This window comes from Tiliqua scincoides, chromosome 4 (assembly GCF_035046505.1).
Source record: "Tiliqua scincoides isolate rTilSci1 chromosome 4, rTilSci1.hap2, whole genome shotgun sequence".
Taxonomy (NCBI): Eukaryota; Metazoa; Chordata; class Lepidosauria; order Squamata; family Scincidae; genus Tiliqua; species Tiliqua scincoides.
In genome coordinates, this window is record NC_089824.1 from 96,950,737 (window position 1) to 96,970,594 (window position 19,858).

The 19,858-nt window shown below is 39.6% G+C and overlaps 1 protein-coding gene across 1 annotated transcript in view; it reads left to right on the top strand.

Moving 5' to 3' along the window:
* Window positions 1-19,858, top strand: part of GABBR2 (gamma-aminobutyric acid type B receptor subunit 2) — a 401,480-nt gene that overhangs the window by 242,177 nt on the left and 139,445 nt on the right. The window contains exon 10 of the mRNA XM_066625127.1: window positions 18,249-18,329. Coding sequence (XP_066481224.1) covers window positions 18,249-18,329 — 81 coding nt within the window. The remainder of the gene's footprint in view (window positions 1-18,248; window positions 18,330-19,858) is intronic.

The following is a 19,858-nucleotide window of genomic DNA, read 5'->3' on the forward strand; positions in this document are numbered from 1 at the left end:
CAGTCTTATCCAACTTTCCAGCACCCATGCAGCCTCAATGCAGCCCTGAAGTAAGGATACAAATGACGCCATACATTGAGGAGGCCTCTGTGACTGCCCCCCAATTGCAAGATGCAGTGCACACCCCATTGGCATGGCTGCACCAGCACTGGAAAATTGGGTAGGATTGGGCCCTGTATCTGCCTGTTGGCAATAGATGGAACTTGTGATGATATGGGTAGTAATATCCTTCTGGATGCCATCCAGGCACAAGTGGGCAAAAAGAAAGGGGCTGTTAGGAAAACTGTCACAGCATCTTTTCCTGTCTAGTGGGTGTGGGTTGTGGAAGCTCCTTTGTGTTTTGTTTTGTAGGAGGCTGCTTCAGAGTTTGATTTGGCTGCTGTGCTGATATGTTTGTCGAGGGGGGGAGGTCAGAGGAGGGAGAAGATGGGGTACTGTAATTTTTAGGACAACCAACAATGGGGGATGGGGGAGGAAGCACTGTTAAGGAGAAAGGGGCCTGGTTCATCAAGATTTGTCTCTCTTTCTATTCCTCCCTTCCAGCCTACATATATCTGGTGGCTCCAATGGCAGCCTTAAAATTCCTGCTTTTGAATGCCAGGGAGGCTAATAATAAGAGCCTTCCATGTTCAGGATTTGATTCCGGATGTGCAAACCATCCTGGCATGGGAGACAGCAACTTGGTTTGATGATGAGGAGGGTGGAGAAGGTCATTCAAGCATATAGGGTTGGGTGCTATCAGTATGCAGATGACAACCAGGTCTATATCTCTGTTACAGTAAAAACCCAAAACCCATCATTTCTAGTTCTGACTAGTGAAAACACAAAGCTCCAGATGGTGTAGGAGGTTTCTAGTATTACCTAGTAAAATATATAACAGTGTTTTTCAACTGGTGTGCCATGAATGGTCTGCAGGTGTGCTGTAGAACTTTGGGGCAGGGTCATTTATTAGTAGGGCCATTAGGGAATGTGAGCCTCCCACCGGCAGCATGATGTGCCTTATCAGTTGTCAAAAACACTGATGGTGTGCATTGACAAATCTAGTGTCTTGTCAGTGTGCCATGAGATGAGAAAAATTGAAAATTGCTGAGCTAGAAACTCCTGTGTCTGGTGGGAAAAAGTACAGGTGAGCGTCACTTAATGGCAGGGATATGTTCCCCAGTCCCCATTGTTAAGTGACTCTGTCATTAAATAGCATCACCATTTTAAAAGCTTCCAGCGGCTTTTCCCACAGAGGCTCAGAAATGACTGAATAGGCCTCTGCCTGTGGCCTCTGTGGAGCTCAGAATGACTGAATAGGCAAAAAGTAAGTTCTGGTTTCTCTCCGGAAACCAGAAGTAGCTGGATTTTTTACCTATTCAGCCATTCTGAAACCTGTAGAGCAGAGTTTCTTAAACTGTGGGTCAGGACCCACTAGGTGGGTCCTGAACCAATTTCAGGTGGGTACCCATTCATTTCAGTATTTTATTTTTAATATCTTAGACTTGATACTACCATGGTATGTGACTGCATTTGGGGAAATGTTACAGGCCTGTACTTTTAACAAGCTACTATGTATATTCTTTTAACAATGATAGTAAATGGGACTTACTCCTGGGTAAGTGTGGGTTGGATTGCTGCCTAGGATTATTAAGCATTTTCCTGCTTGATGATGTAATTTCCAGTCATGACATCACTTCCAGTGTGTCCTGACAGATTCTCATTCTTTAAAAGTGGGTCCCAGTGCTAAATGTGTGAGAACCACTGCTATAGAGGCCTCAGGCAGATGCCTGGAGCCTCTGCAGGACTCAGAAAAGCCTCTGGAGGTGAGGGGATCACAGCTGCCCTCACTCTGGAGGCTTGGGAGGAACAGGGATCAGCGATGGACCATAATTAACTAGTAAAAATAGAAAGCTCCAGATGATATTGGAGATTTCCAGTATTACCTAGTGAAAACTTGAAACTACTGTGTCTGGTGGTTATAACTTGTTTTTACTAGGAAAAACTAGAGTCTCTGGGTTGTACTCATGATTTCCACTACTGCCTGATAAAAACTAACCTGTTTGTATCATTTACCATCTAGTAAAATCTTGCTGCTCCTAGTGTTGCTGGTGATTTCGACTACTGCGTAGTAAAAACTAAAAATTACTGTGGCTAGGGAGAAAAACCTGTTTGTGCCATATATCTCCTAGTAAAAAGTAGAAGCTCTGGGCAATGGTTTTAAACAGACTAAAAAGTCTGTGAGTGCTGAGAATAGAGTTCCATAGAAATAACAATTTTTTTTTAATTGTTTGCAATTTTTGTAGTTAAGGAATCCCATAACACACTAAAGAATAAAAGAAAAATATGCCAAACTTTTGCAAGAGATTAAAGATACTACAGCTGCTGTCAACAAAACGGCAGTGAGGTACAGATGGGTTAAGCGATTCCAGATAATTGAAATTGGTGATGTGGAAAAAAATTGCTGCTAATACTGCAAATGAGAACGTTTTGTACAACCTACCTATTGGTGAAATGTATTATGTTCTTGAAGCTGCTTTCACCACAGTTGGCCAAGGTGGCCATGATAGACTTCAAAAAGAAACAAGTAAGAAATATGCTACTATAACAGTTCTGATTATCAGCTTGTGTGATGTTAGCAAAAGAGCAATTGCTTGTGTTAGCAAAAGAGCTAAGAAGTTGGGTTTTGTATCTAAACCAGTTGTACACAGTGAGTTAACATGGATTTAATTGACATGAAGATTCAAGCTGACAAAGAATTCATGCACACCCACCCACCCAGCCCCTTGATGTGGTATATTAAGATAATCTTACCAATTTTTTTTTACAAGCTTTATAGACAAAACGTGCCACAGAAGTTGCTTTTCAATTGAACATCTTTCTAACATTTGGTGCTCCGTGTATTTGACATAGCAATAATGGAAGGGAACTTGCAAAAAAAGTTGTAACCAACTGAAGCAACTTTGGCTGGAACTAGCCATTGTCTGCATGGAAAACCTAGACCATAGTCAAAGTCAGTGCTCTGTGGAAAGAGCAAACCAAGATGTCAAAAACATGCTGGCTGCCTGGATGAAGCAACATCACCACACAGTGAAAGAACATTTATCTTTTGTCCAATTTTTGAAAAAGAGAGCTTGGCATTCTGGCACGAACCATGTTTGTTATTGAACCTAGAACTGGCCTGTCAACTTCTTCCTTCAGAAGTGATTTCAGCCTTGGAAAAGGAAGAGGATTTTGAAGAAGTAATAAAGAGCAAAATAAAATTGTCAACAATATGGACACTGATCACATCTCCGTTTCTGATTACAATCATCATAGCAATTTGCAAAATACTTCTTCAGAACAATTGGGCTCAGACTGCAACACCAATATGGTACCCACAATTGGCAAAGCAAGTGGTGGCAATTTATGTGCAAACTGTGACAAATACAATAAAATCTGCATGAAATATTGCAAGCATTAGTCTTGGAAACTAGGCTGTAAGAATGGGGGGGGGGATCCGATAAAACTTGCCTGCAGGCTGATACTGGTCAAAATGTTACCACTCCTATTCCTGATATAGTCAAGGTAAAGGGGGGTGTCCAAGAACAGATCCCTTGCGGATACTGAGGCCCCATCTGTAATGCAATTACATAGCGCAAGAGACCTGAGCTGTATCCAGCGCAAGATAGGGGCCCAGAGTGTCTCAGCTGGAGGCAAGGAGAAACTCTTCCCCTTACCCCCGAGTAAGCCACTGCAGCCCCAATTGTTCTTCTTGAACTTGCACCACCTCCAGAGGTGGCATAAGTCAGAGGAGAACAGAGCTGCTTGCGTTGCTTGGGGAATGGGGTTGGGAACCTGCATAACTGCTGGGTCCCAGCCCCGCCTCCTGCTCCCCACCTGCTTGCCCCCCGGCTGCCCCCCCCATGCTGGAATGCCTCCCTCCCACCTCCTCCCAGCCCACCCCAGACCCTTGCATCAGCCAACACAACTCTCCCCATCAGAGTGCGCATCCCTGCATGCTGTAAAGCATGTTTGTGCTTCCTCTAGAGTCGGCTGGACTGACGCGTGTCCCTGTGTTGACCCAGTCAACTCTAGAGGAGGTGCAAACATGGTTTATGACATGTTTTTGACCCTCCCAAGCCACATTTTGGACCTACCAGTTACAGTAAGATATAGATTACTAGAGCTGGATTCGTGCATTACTGTATTCACATAAATATAAGTGAACAGTTTTAGATATGTAGGGATTATTTTGCACAGGAATACTGGCTGTGCCCTGATCTGGTTCATCAGATAACTCTGACCTTGTTTCCCTAAGTAATGTCCTGGATTTAAAAAGCCCATAACTACTTCTGCATACCCAGATAAGGTTTGGATTTGTGTTCACAAACAGGTATCTCTCTTGTTATATGGACAATCACCTTTGAAAGTTTCCTAAGCAGTTCATGAGCGTTTTGAAACTCTTAGACAAGATTCATAAGCTGTTCATGAGATTTATGTATTTGTTTACTTAATATACCAATTTTCTAAAATAAAATTCTGCCCAAAGTGGTGTACAGTTGGGAAAATAAAAACAATATAAGATTAAAACAAAAATTACTAACAATGCAGAAGGATACATTGTTATAGCCATTAAAAATTAACATATCAGCTAACACCATCATATAATCTGAAACAGTGGTTCTCAAACTTTTTAGCACCAGGACCCACTTTTTAGAATGACAATCTGTTGGGACCTACTGAAAGTAATGTCATTAACTTGGAAGTGAGGTCAAGGCCAGAAGCAACATAATCAAGCAGGAAATTTTTTAGCATGCCCCAAACATTAGAATCAAATTTAATTAATTAAATTAAAAGTTTACAATAAGTTTAAAAATGTTTAAAAGAAGAACCTCCTAATCCTCCCAAGAAGTTGCTGATCTGTTTAAAAAATTCCCCCAACATCCCAAAGGAGACAATCCTATCCACACGTACCTGCCCCATTGACTATCATTGTTAAAAGCATATACATACATACAGAGAGAGAGAGAGAGAGAGAGAGAGAGAGTAGCCTGTTAAAAGTACTGATCTGTCATATTTCCCCAATGTAATCATATACCATAGTAGCATCAAGTCTGATGTATTAAAAATAAAATACACATTGAAATAAATGGACTTGCAACCCACCTAGTGGGTCCCGACCCACAATTTGAGAAACACTGATTTAAAAAAAAAAACACAGCCAAAGTCTGTGGTAGAAATATCTTTTAAATGAAAAGCTATATGAAATACACCTGTTTTCAGGGAGCACTTAAAGGTAGACATTATGAAGACCTAGTAAATCTCAGGTAAAGATTCTGAAAACGTAGTGGCACTACTTTCATCACCACCAACTAGCTCTGTATAACTGGTGAGCCAGAGTGCAGGGCTCCACAACTTACCTGAGGGTTTGGGTTGGTTCTGTGGGCATAAGTGGTCTTTCAGGTAACCAGGCCACAGATTGCAGAAGACACCTTGAATTGGATTTGGAAATGAACAGATAAGTTTGTGCAGTTGGTTCAAGACAAGAGTGATATGCTTTGAGTAACCTTTGCTTATTGCAGTAGTCACTCCATTTTCCACCTCCTAGATTTACCTTACTATATTCAAGAGCAACCCCATAGATGGCATAGGGCTTGTTCAGAGGGGGAAAGTAGTAAGTTCTATGCACATAGATGACCTCTTAAAATCCTTGCCAATGGCTCAAAAATGTGACATTTATTTTAAGTATCTTTGTGTGCATATAAAAGTAAAATATATATTTTAAAATAATTATTTATAATTTTAATTTCTTGTCTTTCTACCACTCTCCCCTTCTGTGGTGTAAATTAAATTATAAATTCATGCGTTCAGAGACATTTGTGTCTTGCTTATGAGTTTAGACAAATCACAATGTACAACGTTGGTGCTATATAAATACAAAATTAAAACCCAAATTTGATTAGAGTTTTCTTTATACAAAATTAATCAAAATGTAAAAATATTTATGGTATACATAACATTGTTTCCCTGTTCCAGTTAATGAGATCTGCACATGTAAAATTTACTGGCTCAGGAACAGCAGGTGTAAATCTTCAGTGTGATGCATCTGAATTCCCATTAGAATGCACCCCTGAGCACTGATGCCTTCCATCTGCACCACCTTCCTCTCAACAGAATGTCATTCAAATGTGTATCCGTGTTCTGGCACAAGTAAATGCTTTTTAAAATTGCCCTTACTGCTCTATCAAGCAATAAGCCCTTATTGGGCTTATTTGGGAGATCTTATCTGCTGATTGTGAGAATATATACATATTTGCTACATATTGCCCATATTGCACATGCATGTGCATGCAGGTCAGAAAAACTTGCCATATTGTTGGCTGCTTTAAATTGATGTGTCACCTTCCCCAAGGCAAATGTGACAGATTTTTTTTTCATAACATTGGGTGTGAATCTTAGCACATTAAATTATACAGAAACTCATAATTGCAACACTTTAAAAGTATTTGTGTGTGTGTGTGTGTTTTTAATGTGTCGAGCCTAACAAAAGCAGGGTGAGAATAGAGGAATCCTAGCAACTTTGCTGTTTGAAACATCATGCTCTATGTAGCCTGGATTATAGGATAGGACACTATAAGTCATGTGCTGTGTGATAGCAACTTTCACAGAAAAGCAAAGTTTGTGTCATCAGACCAGCATCACATATTTGTGTGATTCAGCCCTAAGAGTATTCAGCTAGCCACAAGAGCTTCCATCAAACAGGGAAATGCACAGTTTTACTTTTGAAGTTTTAATCCTTGACAAGGAATCTCTTCCTTACATAACATAATGCATCAATTTACCCCTGCTAATTGGGTAAGAGGCACTTTTTCAAGTGGGTGCTCCTTTTTTTAGCAGGGGGAGAGTAACTGGCCCACCTCACCCCAGCACTGTCTGTTCTAGTGGCTGTCTGCTGGTATTCATTTGCATCTTTTTAGATTGTGAGCCCTTTTGGGACAGGGAGCCATTTAGTTATTTGATTTTTCTCTGTAAACTGCTTTGTGAACTTCTAGTTGAAAAGCGGTATATAAATATTGTTAATAATAAATACTGTTAATAATAATCATGCTTGCATGCAATCATCCTGGCATTTTCTGATGATGATCAATTAAATTAAATCTTCAAGGCTCAAGAAATTAGCTTTACTGTTGAATGCAGGGTTTTCCAACTAGTAAGCATTATGCTATACAGGTAGTGCCTTGGTATCCATAGGGGATCTCTTCCCGGACCCCCTGCGGATACTGAAATCCATGAATAATCAAATCCACAGATCTCACCACCTGTTGTCTTCTGAGTGTGACCGGAGCTGTGCTCCGGTTGCATTTGGAGGCCCACCTGAGCTGGGGAAGCTGTGCGCGGCCTCTCCAACCCTCAGAAGGCCTTCTGAGGCCTCCAAAAGGCCAAAAATCAGCACTTCTGGTTTTTGGCTGAAAACCTGGTGCAGATTTTCAACCTTCTGGAGACCTCAAAAGACCACCTGTGGATCAGGGAGGCTGCGCATGGCCTCTCCAGCCCTTGGAAGGGCGTCCAGACATGACCAGAGCAGAGTTCTAGTCACATTCAGAGGGCAGCAAGTGGGGAATCACAGAGGTTCAGGACCTTCCATGAAGTAAAACCATGGGTCTTGAATCCACGGGTAAAGAGGCCCCTCCTGTATTGTTCAATCTTTTCTCCTTTGTACTACAAGTATAGGCCACAGGAAGGTGGAGATGATTTATTTGCATAGTTTTAGAGTATGTTACAGCGCAATCCTAACCAACGTTCCAGCACTGACCTAGCCGCAGTGTAGCCCCAAGGTAAGGGAACAAACATGCCCTTACCTTGAGGAGGCCTCCTTGACTGCCTCCCCACTTCAGGATACAGTGCATGTCACAGTGGCACATCTATGTCAGTGCTAGAAAGCTGGTTAGGATTGTGCCCTTAGATTGCAATCCTAAGTACATCTACTTGGAACTACACCCTACTGGACATAGTGATGCTTACTACTAAGTAAGCATATATAGGATTGAACAGTTACATTTTTACTACTTATAACTTCTTAAATCCATCCTGTGAGCCTTGCTTGTACATGTGGGTTACATGTGGATTCCTTTGCCAAGAGTGGGAAAGTCACTATTCATGGCACAAAACACAATAACAAAAGCAAGCAGATTGTAGAAACATAAAGTTGTGTTTTGTTGAAATGGAATTTGGGATAAGTTGAGGTTCATTTTTCTGATGACTTTATGTAAGGGATAGTCAGCTGGTGGACCATGGGAGCCTCTGAGGCAATTTTATCTCACCCATGATTGTCCACCAAGCTTTTAACTGAGGTATGATAAAAAATTTGCTCCCAGTTTCACTGAAAAAAGTATTAACATTATATGAAATAAGCATTTTCAACACTTTCTCTTGTATTGTAGAAAATATATAAATTTTGTGTGTGGGAGAGAGATATTAGTGTACATGCTCCATACATGAACATTTTCACTGCTAAAAATGGAGGTCCTTTGACTGCTAAAAATGATAGCAATTTTATTATTGATCAGGTTTGCTTATGAGAGAGTCTGTGCAGCAAACAGATAACTAGAATAGAGAGACCACTCAAAATACAGAAATTACCTGAGCTGGGCTGGGAAGCATAAACAAAAGTTTTCATGAAATGCATGCAATAATCTTTAATTCCCAGCAGATAGAGCAGGGATGCTACTCAAACTCTCAGCCCCCAGGGAAATTTGCTCTGGGTTCACATAGCAAACAAATCACATAGCAAAACAACAAAAAGTCAATGAATGTTATCTAATTAGATAACTTTAGCAGTCCCTAGCTTAAGCCACTTACATTGCTCAAGGAATCCCCAATCAAGCACTGATGGGTGAGTAAGCTGGTGGTCCCTTATGCACTTCAAACAAATTGATCAGATAACTGGTAGAGAACAACTCTCACTTCCTGTTGGCTGGAATATTTATAATTTTTCTTTGATTATATCAAGTTATCTAAATGGAGGAGTAGAATCCATCTGGTCACTCCTTCCCACCTCCTTGACCCATATGGACAGGTTTGGCTACCTAATCGCTAAGCACATGCCAATCTTAGTACTCTAGATGCAGAGGCATTTCCCAAATCCACCAACACACATTAGTCTGGCTTATGGAGTTTCAAACAAAGAACAATGGCTGCTTGCAAAATATGCCCCAGCAGCTTTTTAGGCTGCTGAATGTGCAGATGAGCTACTGGTAAGTTAAAAGTAAAAGTTAAAACCACAGAAAATGGTTTTCATCACAGCCCTCTAATGGGAATGGGCCCACATCCAGTGCCTGGCCAAACCAACCCCTGATGCCCTTGCCGCAGGATGTGGTGATGGCGTCTGGCCTGGACGCCTTTAAAAGGGGATTGGACAAGTTTCTGGAGGAAAAATCCATTATGGGTTACAAGCCATGATGTGTATGTGCAACCTCCTGATTTTAGAAATGGGCTACGTCAGAATGCCAGTGCAAGGGAGGGCACCAGGATGCCCAGGTCTCTTGTTATCTGGTGTGCTCCCTGGGGCATTTGGTGGGCCACTGTGAGATACAGGAAGCTGAACTAGATGGGCCTATGGCCTGATCCAGTGGGGCTGGATGTTCTTATGTTCTTATGCCACTTCTGTTTGCAGTGGTTCCCATTATGTAAGGATTGCAGGAGCTATCTTGTAACTCTCCCCTCTTGTGTGTTAACCGAAGTGCTGGAAAGATGCTACTTTGTTCCTGATTTTTACATACTGTAAATTCTTTAATCCAGTTGGCTAGAGCCAGAAATAGTTCTATAGCAGAATGTTTCTGCCTGCTGCTCTTCATCCATCAAACACCCTCTCATAACTAATCCTTTTGATCACAAGAATCTTCTCTTCTAAATCCGTCATGTAGACTTATTTAACCTTTGATGCTGGTAGGAATCAACAATAGCTAAGTTGCTGTTGGATGGGTGGAAAGTAGCTAATTTTATGTACAGAGGAAAGAGCTGTATTAGGTAGAACCGTTGTAAAGACAGCAGATTCATGATATGCCAGTGATGTCTATAATTTTACATTCTCATTTCCAATTTACAGGTGTTTTTTTTAAACTTCTCATATTGCTTCAGAGTTAATATTTACAATGTATTTTCTTATATTTGGTGTTAGACAATCTTATGCCATTGATTCAGAGGGAAAAATAGTAGAAAAATTACATACTCTCATAGTAGAAGTTATTGTTGTGTTTTTTAGACAGCAGCCAAGAGAGACTGGTATGGGTTTACATTACAGTGATACTTCTGATAATGCAACTTCCTTTAGCACTGATCTGTTACAGTGTTCTTTGTCCTGATGATTAACTGTCATTCAAAGCAGTAGGATCGCTGCATTCTAAGCTAACTGGCCCCCATTTCTTGCCTGTTAGAACTGTTAGTACTTTATAGTACTGTTTCTTTCAGTGCTCAACTTTCAAACATATACCTTGTGGTATCTGAGTTATTGCTTAGGTGGGTTGATTCAGTTGGGCTGTTGCTCCAGTGATAGCACTGGCTGCTGGTTCACTGCTGGTTCCAATTCAACGTGCTGGTTTTGACTTTACTGCTTGGGACCAGAGGGACTGCCTTCCTCCATACATTCTGGCTCATCCCCTGAGATCTTCAGAGTGGGGCCTTCTCAGTTACAGCACTGCAGTTACGGAACTCCCTCCTGTGTGAATTATCAACTGTCCCTTCCAACGGGGCTGAAAATAGTTTTATTTTGTCCAGAATTCATTTAGTAGTGGAAGTTTATTTTGTTTAATGTTATATGTTCACTTCTGTTACCACATCTGATGACTGTTCTCTGTTCTATTATCTATGTAGTTTATATTGCCAGTTTTATTTGTTGTACTCTTTGCTGCTTTTATGCTCCTATATTTTTTGTCTCTAATGTTGTTTCTGCTTTTATGAAATTTTGTGCTATTGCTTTTTAGTCTTAGTTTTCAGCTCATAGCTTGCTGCTGCCGTCGCCTTATTGTATTTGAAATTGTTTGTGGTTTTTTAAAATAACTATTGTATATTGGGGGGGGGGGGTTTGTAAGCTGCCTTGGGTGTCCACATAAGTGGAGGAAAGCCAGGATAGAAACACATTAAATAAATAAATGTTTCTGTACTTACATTGTACAGCTTTGTAAAGGATATCAGTCAGCTTTCTGTGAGCTCTTGAAAGGAGTGCTGTGCATTTGTGCTCCAAAATTTCCAAACAAAGTCAGAGCACACAGTATTTTTGGCTGGCATATTTGTTTATGACAAAACTATTTGAATCCAAGTGTGTCTGCCTGGTTTCTTGCTGAGCTACCTATAAACTTAGCAATGTGGACAGAGTACTTATTTCAGCAGTACCTTGGAATAGAGAATGACAAGAATAGCCAACAGAAACAATATTTTGTCTGCCACTTTGATTGAGCTACCTCCTAAAATGCCTTCCTTAGGGGAATAATGAGCTTGTTAGCCATGCAGTTCTGGGAGAACCCCATCTTGGTTGAAACATTAAAATTTGTGGATATATGTTCGGAAGATGTCTAGCAAGAAGTCCTTAAGAACATAACTGCTAAGATCAGTATCACTGAGAAAAATGTGATAGTGCCCCTAAATGTGCAAAGAGGGAATTTAAACTACTAGAGTTTAATATACCCTGAGCCCTTTAAACTCTGTTGTTCCCTTAATGATTGGTCAATTTCTGATCTTTTCCACTTATGTTAATGACAAATTGAAAACACCTCTCTGTAGACCTCCAAGTTAGTAATTTTTCTGGTAATAAAACGGTAATGTAAGCAGTACTATATCAGTCATAACCATTCTGGAGCAGTTGCCAGACCTTCTAGCTCCAAGAAATTGGATTTTGAAAAAGCGTAACTTGAGAATTATTTAAAGTGAGGTTTCTCCTTTTTCTCAGATATGTTGGAATTCATGAGCAAGAATTCTTGTTACTAGTATTGTGGACTAGAAAGAATATGCTGATTTCCAGTTCTTTGACTGAACCTGGCAAGACTCTTACAATGTTACTGGTTGAGTGAATAGTAAATCAAAGTGTACAGGTAGTGTGCAAAGAGCAGAATTAATGTGTGTGTGTGGGGGGGGGGTCAAATACTTTCAGTGCTACGTCTGTGCAGAAAAGCCCAATCCTAGAATGGCCAGCATGCTTGAATATGACTTGGAGGTGGACAATAGTGGAAGAAGTCACAGTCTCTGAATTGGAATAACCTACAAGAGCGTCTCTGCTGTTGAAACTTGTATAGAAAGCAGGCAATCAGGTTTTTGTTTGTTTTTTACAATTAATAGGTGAACATGGAGTCTCAAGTTTTAATGGTTATGTGGCCCTTATGATTTCAGAGTCACCACTAGGCCTGTAATAAGTTATACCCATTACTCTCCATGGAAATGGATTAGAAAATCTGTATTCTACTGAAACTCATGTTTTCGGTAAGAAACCACGTTGATTCCAGTAAGGAATATGTGCTTAAATTTTTCCCACTGAGTTCAACAAGACCTAGAACTGTTGCCTTTGGTGAGATTGTAGCCACAGATTCACAATGAAAATTCACATATGCAATTTGAAGTAATTTTCATCATACAAAAAAATATGATTCCAATATTAAGCTTCAGGAACTGGTTAACTTTTTCCCAATCCAGCAGTCAGTGTTAAGAAAGTAGTTCGCAACAGAAATGAGCACATTACACTATTTTTCTAAAATATTAAGCAGAAAAATTTACAGCTATTCCCTTTCTTCTGTATCTTGATCGACAGCTTTACCATCCTTATCTGCTAACTGGCTCATATCACTGAGAAAATTTCATTTAGTCCTGATATGCTCAAAAATGTCTTATCATTCCTTGCTCTGCTGGGTGTAGATAAGTTTCACTGATATCGTTAGTTCCTGTTATCAGTTGTCTGCCAGGTAGGAAGCGCAATTTTACCCATTTTATCAAATATAATTTTTTTTTCTTTTTGTAATATTTTATATGGATTACTTACTTTTCCTTCTTAGGCAAGTTACTTAATTCATCAATAATGTTTGTTAAGTCATAGCTTCATGAAACTCAGGAAGATTGCACAGCCCTGCAAAGAAGCTGAGCATTTTCAGATGTTGTTATATGCCCCTATGAAGGGCCACTTTCCCCTTGGTTACGAAACAGTGCCAGTTGAAGCACATCTTCCCTGCTGCACCAAGTTCCCATCAACACCTACTAATTATTCCCACACTTCCAGCTCCCAGTATGGGAAGGGTTCCTAATCCAGTGGGAGAATATGTGCTTTGCATGAAGGAGGTCTCAGATTTAATTGCTGGTATCTGTACTTAGAGCTGGGAAAGATCTTGAGTGACCCCCAAATGTAGCATAAGGAATCAAAGAAAAAATATGAGGAAACCTTGGTGTGTACTCAGAATTGTATATACACCCCTAAAGGAATTCTAGGTAACTGGGTTTCTAATTCTGCATTTTGGAACCGAATGACAGCATTGAGATCCTTAGCAAATTGTTCTGTCGTTTTGGTTTTAATGCCTTAGCCCAGTGTTATTCAAACTGTGAGGTGCGGCTCTTTAGGGAGGCGCCAGGAACTCAAAGGGGAGGCGCGGGATGTCCTCTGGCAGCAATACAGTCACACCCCTGGGCAGAATACAAACCCATCTTCTGCCCCTCATCTGCGCTTTTGTTTAAAGCAGAAGAAATGCCCCGCCCTCTTCTCCCTCCGCTCCAAGGCTGCTGCCTTCTGTGTTAGCTGCATGTTGTTTCCAAAGCTCTTCCACTCCAGCCCCTATCTGGCAAGTACCAAGCATGCTCAGCTTGCAGTCCTTAACCCTTGCTGATCCTTGTCTGGTTGGTTCCTAGTTCCCAGCCTGGGAGCATTTCTCATCAAAGTGAAATCTCTCTTTTCAACCCCCTCCCTCTTCCACTCCCCCCTTTTGATCTCCAAACCTTCCCACTTTCCTCCCCCTCCCCTTAAAGTTGTTTACAAGCAGTTGGCAAAGGGGGAGGGGAGAGACAAGCACACACTTGGCCAGGAGCAGAAAAAGGGTACTGTTTTTAAAGTGATTTATTAATCTTGTTGTTTGACTGAAGAGGAAAGGCTGTATTTTTTAAGTGATGAATCTTGCTATTTGAAGGGAATACTTATCAGCCATTGATGAAGTGATTGCCAGCCCAATCCTATCCACACTCTCCTGGGAGTAAGCCCCATTGACTCTAATGGGACTTACTTCTGAGTAGACATGCATAGGCTTGAGCTGTGCATCTCCTAGTATAGGAGACAAATCAGCCTCCTAACCAAATCCTTATCAGCTCCAATATACTTTCATGGTCTATTTTTGTTTTCCCTACCAGCTGCTGGAAAAATTTAATTTCATTAAATTAATAAAGGGTTCGATCAGGAGGATATAAAAAAAATAATTACAAATTATTATGCTAATTTATACAAAAGTCAAAAAATAGATCAAGTAGAAGTAAAGAACTACTTGGATAAACAAAATTTACCAAAAGTGTCTGAAGAATAAAGGGAAATTTTAAATAATAGAATAACTCTGTGTGAAGTTGTAGAGGTAATAAAGAAGATTAATATAGATAAAGCTCCGGGTCCAGATGGTTTAACAGGTAGATTCTATAAATGTTTAGAAGAAGAAGTAAGTTTACCATTGCTTAACACGATGAATGATATTTTGCAGACTGGGAAAATGCCAGATTCATGGAAGGCAGCAAATATAACTTTGATTCCTAAAGAAGGACAGGATTTGATGGATATAAAAAATTGCAGACCTATTTCCTTGTTGAATAATGATTGTAAAATATTTACAGCAATTTTAGCAAACAGAATGAAGAAGATATTACAAAATCTTATACATGAAGATCAATGTGGTTTTTTACTGAAAAGACACATGAGTGATAATATTAGAATAGTATTTGATTTGCTGGAATATTATGATAAAAGGATAGAGAAACAATTAGCATTGATTTTTTTGGACTTTGAGAAGGCGTTTGACAATTTGAGTTGGACTTTCTTGATTGCTGTCTTAGAGAAGATGAACTTTGGAGAGAACTTTATTCAATGGATAAAGTCAATTTATACATCACAAACTGTGCAGGTAGTGGTAAACGGAGAATTATCAACAATGTTTGAGATTCAAAAGGGAACACGACAAGGATGTCCATTGTCGCCACTTTTATTTATACTTGCCTTAGAAGTGTTATGTAGAGATATTAGACAAGATGAAAGATTACATGGTGCAAAGATTAAAAATGAATGTTTTAAATTAAGAGCATTTGCAGATGATATGGTTTTGATCTTAGAAAAACCTTTAAAAGACATAGAGTTGTTGATGGTTGAAGAAGTTTGAATCATTAGCAGGATTTAAGATAAATAAACAGAAAACTAAAATTTTATCTAAAAATATGAACGAACAAGACCAATCGAAGTTGATGAATAAGACTGGGTTCAAAGTGGAGAAGAAGATTAAGTATTTAGGTATTATTTTGACAAACACGAATTGTATGTTATTTCAAAATAATTATGTTAAAGTTTGGGGTGAAATCAAAAAAGATTTTGCAAGATGGGAAAGGTTGAAATTATCTTTTTTGGGAAGAATATCTGTAATTAAAATGAATGTACTACCAAAAATGCTTTTTCTTTTCCAGAATATACCAATATTACTTTCTGATAAACCTTTTAAAGAGTGGCAGAAAGATGTGACAGGTTTTATATGGCAAGGGAAAAAACCAAGAGTGAAATTTAAGATTTTGCGAGATGCAAAAGAAAGAGGAGGTTTAGGACTGCCTGATCTGAAGGCTTATTATGCATCATGTTGATTTCTGTGGCTTAAAGAATGGATATTGTTGCAAAACAAAAAATTGTTAGAAGGATATGATTTAAGATTTGGTTGGCATGGATATCTTTGTTATGATAAGTTGAAAGTGAATATGGAATTCAAGAATCATTATGTTAGACATGCACTGTGGAAGATATGGAATCGTTATAAGAAAAGGTTTTACAACAAAATTCCACTCTTAGCTTCACCACAAGAAGCACATTTTGGTTTGGGAACTGTACCAGGAGATAAATGGTTATTGTATAAGAACTTATTGTATAAGAACTTATTGAGGAATTGATTGTAGAGGGTTTTGACTGCCAATAGTTTATGTATTTACAATTATTAGAAAGATTTAAAATTGATAAAAAATTATATGGTTTTGAAGAGGGAGAGACAATATTGGAGAAACAATTAAGATCAGATGAGCAGGTAATATCTAAAATATATAAATTGCTTTTGAAGTTTGAAACAGAAGATGAACAGGTTAAGGAATGCATGATCCAGTGGGCAAAAAATGTTGGCTATGAACTTTCAATGGACAGATGGGAGAAATTATGGATAAAACAGACAAAATTTACTTTGAATTAAGGAATTAAGGAAAATATATATAAGATGATTTATCGTTGGTATGTGACACCAAGTAAATTAGCCAAAATGTATGAAACTATGTCCAATAGTTGTTGGAAATGTAAGAAACAAGAGGGAACATTTTACCACATGTGGTGGACGTGTTCAAAAGTTAAAAAATATTGGTCACAAATTCACGCACAGATACAGTTGATCTTAAAAACAAATATACAATTGAAGCCAGAAGTATTTTTATTAGGTATGTCAGATGAGTACGTGGAAAGAAAAAATGAAGTTTTATTTTTGTATATGATAAGCGCTGCCAGAATACTTTATGCTCAAAATTGGAAGACTATGAATATACCTTCGGTGGAGGAATGGTGGATAAGACTTATGGATTATGCGGAGATGGATAAATTAACAATTTTGCTTAGGGAGAATTCAACAGAAAACTTTTTGAAGAATTGGAGTCCAGTTATTGATTTTTTGAATCAGAGAGAGGATGGGGATTTGAGGTATTTTGGATTTGAAGATTGATTTTGACGTATTAGTGGTATAGATTAATATTTGTTAATGTTTGGACTGTATGTATTTGGATTATAAGTATGGGAATGTTTTGGCTTCGCTCGTGCTGCTTTATTAGAATTTTATGTATGTATTTGTTTTTCTATTTTATGTTTATTATAGTTAAATAAATAAATAAACAGAGAAAAAATTAATAAAGGGTTCAATCCTATCCAAGGAAATGGGAGAAATGACTAGTTGGATTGGGGTCCACAGGGGTGTGTGTGTGTAATGTTGGTCAGACTGGTTGTTCACAAAGTTCATTTGATAAAACAATTCTATTGGTATGCTTACAAAGTTAAAAAAATGAGTCTTCCTGGACCAGACAAAATCTACCTACTCCAGCATCCTGTCTCCAACAGTGATGAGCAGCTGATCATTTATAAAGCATGTATATTGCTATTAATAATATATTTTTAAGATCTGCATTTAATTAATGATATGATTAATATAATTAATATAGTTAATATGTATTTAATATTTAATATTATATTATAATAAATATATTATAATATTTTATTTAATATAGTTAATATTTCTGGCCACTTCCTGTTTAATGATGTAACTTCCAGCCCTCAGGAACATGATGGGGAGTCATGGCCAACAGCCACGGGGCTCAAGGGAGCCACTGGCTGGAAAAGTTAGAGTACCACTGCCTTAGCCCAACCTTTTACTTACCAAATAGCTTTTACCTGGCTGATTGCTGTGGTTATTTAGTGCACCCTCCAGGAAATCTAGTAGGCTTTGCCTGAGAAATTAAAGTCCTTCTGGTGATTGGATTGCTGATCCCTATGTATTTAGCTGTCCATTCTTTCTTGCCCATTTGGAACCCTGCCTCAATGCTTGCTTAACTTTGTTTCAATTACTTCATCTTGGAGAGTTGGAATGATTGCCAAGACTGCTACCTGGAATTCTCAACATGGTTTAAAGGCTTCCTTCGATCCCTGGAATTGCTTAGGAATTCTGGTATATGTGGAGTACTTGGCCTACATTACTGGGAAATGCTCTTGCCCTTTGCACTTGGGTAGAGGCTTGATAGAGGCCTGACACTGGCTGGACTCATTTTAGATAACAGTTCATGTCATCGTAGGCTCAGTAGTATTTTGCATTGTGGTAACTGTACAATATGGTAGTAGCAATGTTTTGAAATCTTCCCACATCTCAGGTTCAACTACTCTGAGTCATTTCATATGCTACCTTGACTGTAAGTATAGCAACAATGAGAGAGACAGAAAGGTAAATATAGTCGCTATTAGGAATGAAGAACATGTGAACTGACATAAACAATCTCATTTGTTTGTTTTTCTGTAGACAAACAGGAAGTGAAGGTGGGAGAATATAATGCTGTAGCTGACACACTGGAAATCATCAACAACTCCATCAAATTCCAAGGTAAGTCAGGAATACAGAACAGGCAGTAGAATGGTATTGTGCATTTCTGTATAATTTTTAGGTCACACGCAATGCAGTAAATAGAGATGTTTCAGTTCTGCTACTGGGGGAAAACTGGCTCAAAGAATTCATGTACTGTGCTTCTAGTGAGCAGTGAGTAAGGGCTTATCCAGAGGGGCTTTCCGCTTATGCCACCTTCCCCCAGTGGCAGAGTGCTAAACCAGGAGAGGGCAGAAAGTTGCTGCAAGAAATATAAACCAACTAGTGAGGGAACTGTCATAACGGTTGCTCTTTTAGAGGATGTCCCCCATCCACTTTGATTCTGCCAGTCAGTAATATAAGTAAAATAATACCTTGTATAGGTCCAGTTCATCTTGGTCTTGTAGTCCCACCCCGTCCTCTAGCCTTTCCTATTGTCTCCAAGTTCTCCAGGGAGTGGTATCTTCATTTAGGATAGCACCATCTTCTGGTCAGAAGGCAGTCCAGGGACTCTCTACCCTCCCAGATCAGTCCTTTCTTTTATAAAGGAAGCGGGGTTTTCTTAGAACTCCTCAGAGCAGTGGTTTTCATACTGGTGGGTTGCGACCCACCAGTTCGTGTAACACTTCCCTCGTCCCTTTAAGGGGCGGGGGAAGGGGAGGGAGGCAGAAACGTGATCCTGGGGATTGCGTTGCTGCCCTAGCCCCTCCCCCGCAATAACTTACTGAGGGAGTAAAGCTCACTCAAAGTTTGAGAACCTCTGCCTCAGAGCTTTATCTTCAGCAGATATTTATTTGTTTGTTTGTTTGTTTGTTTGTTTGTTTGTTAACTTTTATTCCTTCAGCTTTTTCCTGCCTCTAGTGAGGACTAGGGGTTGGAAGCATACAAAACAAGAAAGTTTTGAGGAAGAACCCACTGTGAATTCTTCTGACTCAGTCAAGCAGGAGTTTGGCAGCTGGGGTGCCTCAGGTTCTTAGGCATGGACTCCTTTACTCCACCTTGCCTCCTCTCCAACCAGTCTGACAAAGAGCTGGAAAGCAGGGATAATTGCCCCAAATATTGCAAAGCTTCTTCTTGTTGCAGCTAAGAGTGGGGAGCTTGAAGCACTGATCTCAGGGTTTGTTTGAGGACAGCCATTCTTCAGGGCCAAAGCCATGAAAAGGCCAGTTACCTGTCATTGGTCACTGGTTATTACCTGGGCAATGGCCTAGGGCATTTTGTAACAGCTATACTGCCTCCCCTGGGGGAGGGAACAGGCCCTCAGTTTGGCTGTACTTGTCGTAAGGAGCGACTAAGCCACTGATTTGCTGCATGGGAAACAGTCTATCCTCCATACCTACTTTACCCAGGCTTCGCACACTGGAGAGGACACTCTGTTCCAGAACCACAATTCAGAGCGCGATACCATAGTCTTCCGAGACTGAAGGATAACAACAACATATGCTGCTGTCATCTTTTTTTAAAGACACTGCAATACCCCAGTCCTAATGGGTACATTGCATGATCATTAAGATAGTGTCTGCCTATGAATCTTTCATAAAGTGCTGCCA